General features: G+C 38.8%; 1 protein-coding gene across 1 annotated transcript in view; it reads right to left on the bottom strand.

Moving 5' to 3' along the window:
- wasl (WASP like actin nucleation promoting factor) overlaps positions 1-6,742 on the bottom strand; it is a 33,274-nt gene extending 26,532 nt beyond the window's left edge. The window contains 1 exon segment of the mRNA NM_001001206.1: positions 6,505-6,742. Within this exon segment, the coding sequence (NP_001001206.1) occupies positions 6,505-6,633 (129 nt within the window). The 5' untranslated portion in view covers positions 6,634-6,742.
- Between the last annotated feature and the right edge of the window lie 657 nt (positions 6,743-7,399).

The following is a 7,399-nucleotide window of genomic DNA, read 5'->3' on the forward strand; positions in this document are numbered from 1 at the left end:
GTATATCAACTGTAGCAAACCTATCAAAACTCAAATGCTCTTCCTTTGTTATACAAAGTGTAGTGAATGTCCAATATGCTGCCAGTATTTCAGATGTCTTCACTAATTAAATCATACTGTGGCTTGTGTGTGTGAACATGCTGTACATGCTTTAAAAGGTTTTGACATTCCAATCTTTTCTCCCCAAGGACGAAAATTAAAAATATATACTTCCTGTTTCAAATGCTGACTTGCAAATACATTTAATTTGTCCACAGCTTACAGCAGTGCTTTTACACCTTTTTTTATTATTAAGAAACACATATTAAGTGTGGGAGTAGGTTTCCAACCCGAAATCGGATTTAAAAGAAACTACTGACCTACTCTTTACCGAATAATTAAAGGGAAAGGCATAATAAAATAATGAAAGGGAAAACCATGAAGAATATTGAAAGGAAACCATTATAATTTGTCTGTGCTTTTTGAGATCAATTCCCCACCCACTTAGGCTAATAACTATAATTTATTTGAAGTATTATAAGGTCATTTGTGGTGTGCAGATTTCCCATATGACCAACGCATCATATCTGATCCAAAGTGTTGGGCAGCGATAGCCACAGTAGCACTTTGGTGTGGAGTGACAAGCATGCTCCATACTGAGCCTTAGAGATTTAACTTGAATGATGTCACATATCTGTCTCAAAAATATGAATGCTGGAAGCAAAGGTACATGGCAATTATTTAGGGGGCCATTTCTGTGGGAATTAATGTCATTTGCGGCTTAAAAACACATTAGATTTATTTTTATTGATATTTTGGTCACACCATTTAAACCAACTATCTTGTTGCCATTGTATGGGGATCCTAGCAACCAGTTACAATTAAAAAAAAAATCTGATGTTATAATGCCACTGTCTAGATCATAAAATTCATTTCTAAATTTACTAACATACATCCCTCTTAATTGTCCTCTCAAACAATATTCACAGAGAGGTATGAAAATGCTGTTGCAAAAATGTTGGATTGAAGAAATGAATTCCAAATGTTGCATCTCCGCTATTCTAGCTGTTTAAGGAATTCCTTGGAAAAGATTCTGGGAAAGAAGCTGTTTTTTAGAATATTATTGTAACTGAATAATTTCCTAACTTACACAGCTGGAGGAAATAGTCTGGTTTTAATACTTTAAATACATATATTAAAAAAAGAGTGTGTTCTAAAGAGAAAATGCCTTTCAGGAGGGATCTGTTCCACCTGGCAACAAAGGTTAACAAGTACTTGGTAAATGCATTGCTCCGTCAATTAACATTATTATTAACACATATGTATAAAATGCCAACATATTCCACACCTTTGTACAATAAAATATTTTAGACAGAACTGAAGGCCAATTAATTGGCATAACCCTCTATAAAGCTGCAGAAATGTGTAACATTATATAAAGGATACAATATGTAAAAGAAATAAAAACTAAAATATGAAGTAATGGGAGGAAATGGATGATCTTAAATCGTAGAAAGGAATAATCAAATTGGCTTTAAACACAGACCTGCCAACTAAACCATTCCCTTACCCCTATGCATGGTTGGCCATAGAATCTATAGTCACCTATCAAACATGTTGACATGAAAAAAAAAACAAAAAAACACTATATCCCCAAAACCCCTGGACAAAAAAAAAAAGCTTCTTTAAAGCTACATTTATAGTTATTAGCACAGGTATGGGATTTTTTTTTTTCCAAAATGCTTGAGACCTGAACTTTTTCAGATAAGGATTCTCATAACTGTCTAAAGTGTACTGTCACCTCTGTACATATTATACAGCACTTTACAGGGATTACTAATCACATCATTCCATGTTACAACTGAACTCCAAATATGAGTCATCTATCACATTTAAACAATATAAACATAATTAAAAAAAAAACAAACATTCAAACACCTTTTTTTATATAGTACCAACTAAAATAAAACAAACTTGGCACCCCACAAGGCAGCATCCCTATTCACTCTGTCTCTGAGTCAACTGGGACTACATTTCCCAATATTCCAAACGGCAATAAGATGATCAGAATAAAGGTTGGAAAGCACATTCGAATGAGTATTTAGCCTCAAAAGAATTTATTAAAGGAACAGTAACACCAAAAAATAAAAATGTTTTTAAGTAATCATAATACAATGCACTGTTGCTCTGCACTGGTAAAATTTGCACATTTGCTTCAGAAACACTTCTATAGTTTATATAATAAGCTGCTGTGTAGCCACGGGGGCAGCCATTCAAGCTGGAAAAAGGAGAAAAGGCACAGGTTACATAGCAGATAACAGATAAAACACCATTGTATTGTACAGAACTTATCTGTTATCTGCTATGTAATCTGTGCCTTTTCTCTTTTAAATGGCTGCCCCCATGGCTACACAGCGGCTTCATTTACTAAACTATAGTAATGTTTCTAAAGCAAATACACCAGTTGCACCAGTGCAGGGCAACAGTACATTATACTGTAGTTCCTTTTATACACTTTGATTTTTTGGTGTTACTGTTCCTTTAAGTTAAAATATGTGAAAGCGCTGAATGGTACAAGGGTACTAACATTCAAATTCAACAGAATGAAGCAACATGTATATAATCTATCACTCACCTAGCCAACCTAGATGAGGAAAAAATGCACCCTCTAAAATACAAAAGTGTATCAGCTCTCTTTGTCAAGCATTTTGTATTAAATACCCTGTATAACTGATGCCTATAGGGGCTCTTACACTTGGAGTTTTAACTGCATTCCAGAGTGATTGATCCTTGCAAAGCTTATTAGTGATACAAATACTATCAAGTTCAGCTCCTCAGGAAAATCAGGTAGTACGTGTTCCACACCCAGTATCAGCTGGTTGTGCAAGTATGCTGCAGTGAATATCAGGAGGAGGACTAGTAACTAGGTAGTGTGGGGGGGAGGAGCTGCAACATGACTGTTTAAAGTAAGAGCAGCCAGTGTTACATAATCTTTTGGTGCAAAACATTTACAAATTATTCTTTTAAAATTTTTAGCAGGTATTCAATTTACAAGAGTTTTCCTGTTAAGTGTGTCAAAAGAAATGCAGTCTAAAGTGAAAGGATTAATGCAAAGCTTATATAGTTTTGAAAGAACAAATGGCTCCTTGCTGTACTATATGGATGAAACTGTATTTGCAAATGTAAGCATTTAGTAATGCTTTAATGTATTTATTTAACCAGTTATTAAAGAGACATGTAATTGTTGCCTCTGCTGAACTACAGCTCAGAATGACACCTCCAAACAATAAAAAATGTATTACTGTACTAGTTCTGCAACATCAGTAATCTCCCTATACCAGAAATGGAATAGTAATAGTCATGTAACTAAGAGCCACCTTTTAATCCTGTCTCCAAAGATGAAGTGTTACGACACACAGGCATTTTGATAACAGCATAAAAAAAGGCTTACCAAAAGTGCACTAGGCCCAGCACTCTGAATGCACTGCCAAAGCTTCCTTTAAGAATCTTAGATATGAGTTAAGGTGGCCATACACGGAAGGTCGAGGTCAAAATAAAACAGCGGGCATAGGCCCCTTCAGATCAGATACCACATTGGATTGGTTCCCCGATCCGTAGAAAAATCAAACCTAACTGATCGAGATCTGGTTAATTTTAGGCCAGATACCGGTCACGTAGGCCTACTGGGGGGGTGCCTACTGGGGGTTGACTCTACTGCGCATGCGCAAACAGGAATTGCCTTGGACGCAATTCTTTCCTAATTGAAGCAATGGCATGGGGAAGAAACTTAGCGGTTTATCTCAATGGGGGGGCGGGGGGTGTCCTCCACAGGGATTATATATCGTTTAAAGCCTCTGATTATTTACCTACGCCTGTCACAGACTTTACAATGAGATTCTTATTAGAAATTTCATATATGAAAACAAAAAGTGTTATACTGTCCAAAGATGTCTGGAAGTATCATAAGGGGGAATGTGACCACTGCCTGAAATGAACCATATATAAATTTTGTGAAGAAGGAAAGACTGCAGAAGCCTTTACGGCAGGGATACCCTACCTTTTTTTACCCGTGAGCCACACTCAAATGTAAAAAGGGTTGAGGAGCAACACAAGCATTAAAAAATGTTCATGAGGGTGCCAAATAAGGGCTGTGAATAGCTGTTTGGTAGTCTTTATGTGGACTGGCAGCCTAAATGTGGCTCTGTACAACTGGTTTTTATGCAACCAGAGCTTGCATCCAAGCCAGAAATTCAAAAATAAGCACCTGCTTTGAGGCCACTGGGAGCAATATCCAAGGGCTTGGGGGTGCAACATGTTGCTCCTGAACCACTGGTTGGGGATCACTGCTTTACGGTAACTGTAAAACAATGCTAAAAAGAACAAAACAGACAGGTAACAATACCACCAATCAAAAGCATCCTTCTGAATTTCAGCTGCTTTGGACCTACAATATCCAGCATCCTTCTGAAAGCAAAGCCAACCTAGGAATACTGAGTGTATGAGTTCTTTAAAGGAGAACGAAAGGCAAAGTCACTTGGGGGTGCCAAAATGTTAGGCACTCCCAAGTGACTTAAATCGCCTACCTTGTACCCTGGGATGGTGCCCCTGTTCGGAGAGAACAGCACTAGCCTGGGGTAGCTGCAGCGCTTCCTCCTTGCTGCTTCGCGTGCGCAGTAGAGCGAAAAGCCGAACTTTAACAGAAAAGTCGGCTTTTCACTCTACTGCACATGGGCCGACCACTGGCATTTGCCGGAAAAGGAAGCAGGAAGCGCTTGCTACAGGTACCCCGGGCTGTTTTCTCCTAAAAGGGGCACCAGCCCAGGGTACAAGGTAGGTGATTAAAGTCACTTGGGGATGCCTAACATTTTAAGCAATGGAAAGCTAGCTTTCTGTTCCTACAGTAACAGCACTACAGCATCAGATACTGTCAAAGAAACTAGGAAGCAAATCTTTAAAAGATATAATAAAATATAAGTATAATGAAAAAAAAAGCTCCAAGGATTCATTTAATGTGCCATAACTTTTCACAACAACATTGCTGTAAAAATGTCCCAGCATTATCTTCTATCAGAGAAAATGGAATGAATAAATGTCGGTCAAGCTATCACTATTGTACAATGTGGGGGAGATTCACCAGTATAGTGTGCTTTCCAAAAAACTGAGATTCACTGTGATTATTCTGAGACAAATTTCCATGTAGTATTAACTTCCATACAGCTGCCAAGGCTAACACAACAAACACAAAGTTCTGATACAACTAAACAAACATTTATTCAGTGCTAGAACCTTTGTGGGCAACCTACAGTACCATATGAATGCATCCATATTTAGCAATCGGGCAAGACAAAGACAATAAAAGATGTATCATTACTATTTATTATTAACAAGCATCTATAAACAGCCATACATCAAACATACAAAATTTAGAAACAATTACTGAGTGATACAGGAGGTAAAGAGGGACCTGCTCAGTACAGCTACCGAACTGAACCGAAAAGGGGATATGAGATGCAAAGTGATATATACAGAAAATGCCATTAATTACTATATAAAAACTGAGTTTAATAGTACTTAGTACAGAGTTTTAAAAATTCTTAATAGAGTCTTAAATAAAAAAAAATTCTATACCATTCACATTATATTCACACACTAAAGTCAATTCAGTCAGTAGTCAATGAACCTGTATCTATATATTTGTTTATTTTTAAATGATTAAATGGGCACCACAAAAATATGCTACATACAAACAAGAAAAATATCAAAAGAGTAACAAACATTCATTGTCATTTACTGTAATTACCACACATCAATACTATAGCAGAATATCAAAAAACAGCAAATTCGCACTAATGTATCTTGTACAATACAGCACTTTTAACACATTTAGGAACTTTTGCTGTAGTTGTAGTTATAACTTCCTGTGTCTGGCTAGCTAAGAATGCTGGTTATAGCTGGTCAACAGCAGGGCAATTAGGTTATATGTATATCTGGCTACTGAGGAATTCAAACCAAACCATAATTGTGGTTATCAGTAACTCTAAGGTAATAGTTCAACAAGCAGGAAGGGCTTTAGCTAAAGAAAGGGCAATACCTTGGTTAGTAATGGCACCCCAAGCACTGTGTACAGCCAATGGAAATAGGGCAGAAATATATTAGCCGAGTTGCCCTATGCCTGGTATATACCAAACCAGCAAGCTGCCACTTTCAACCTGTTAAATAAAATGACCATCATTCGGCAGCCACTGACTGCTGGGGGGTAAAAGTAGCAGCTGGACAACCGGAGTACTACAGGTTAGAAAAATATCCTAGAATAAAAAGCAGCCCAGGAGGTTTAGACACGGAGGGCAGTAGCCACCCTTGCCCAGCATACAAGGAAACATAAAATAAGACTTGGCACCCTGCGGCCCTCCAGCTGCTAAACTACAATTCCCTGTACCAATCAGCCTACTAGGGGTGGGAGTTGTAGTCCTAAAACAACTGGCGAACTGCCCCCATTTGAATAAAAGACAACCGGGCCGCACTCACCACACACTTCTTGCCCAGGTAACTAAAGAGACTTTCATTTTCCTGCGCGGTGAGCAGTATGGAGCCGCTGTTTGTCACCCTTTTGGTCTGCCTGTTGTTGTTATTATTAGGGCCGATATTGTTACTCATGATTAGTGTTGGCAGGGAATCTCTCCCTTCGGTCCCTGCAGAGATTCTATAAGTCAGTATCGCCCCTCAGCGCAGGATCAGGGCCGCTTCATATCCCGGCCGCTTGTCGTCGTGTTGTGGGAGGATCCGGATGACCAGGCTGGCGCTGCTACTGCCTGTGCAGGAGGTGCTCGGCCCCGTAAAGCACTGCGCGCCCTTACAGTAAACTAGGAAGTGCTCGGCGCATGCGTGTGCGGAGGCCTTCGCAATTATCATTATTTAGCCCTTACAAAGCTTCCGCCAGGCTTCGGAGGCCGTGCGGAGCCGCAAGACATCATGGGAGAATGTTTACTCTGCAGTGTAGGCAATGCAGTTCTGTTCTGCTGTTCAGATGCGGAATAATGTGGAACAGGGCTGACTCTAGTTAACCAATAGTTTTACTCTTCTTACATTAATTGACTTGCATAATGTAACGTCTTACTGTCTAACTGCTTGTCTATAGGAACAAATATAGCAGCCAATTCGTATTTCCTCCATTCCCCTTGTCCATCTACCTAGTGTTCCTTCTTCCCCTGACAGATACATTTTATTAATAAAGTAGCTTCTATTTATTTTCCTTATATGTTTATATTTTTATCCCTTGGCACTCACATGCTCGCACCTGCGGAATTTTAGAGGGTGAAGACACACAGAGCTACTAGAAGCAGCTACTTGTCACTGCTACAAAACTAGACAGTGCTGACCATTACTGATAATTGTCTCTACTTGTGTTTTAGCAGAGGCAATT

This window comes from Xenopus tropicalis, chromosome 3, assembly GCF_000004195.4.
Source record: "Xenopus tropicalis strain Nigerian chromosome 3, UCB_Xtro_10.0, whole genome shotgun sequence".
Classification (NCBI taxonomy): Eukaryota; Metazoa; Chordata; class Amphibia; order Anura; family Pipidae; genus Xenopus; species Xenopus tropicalis.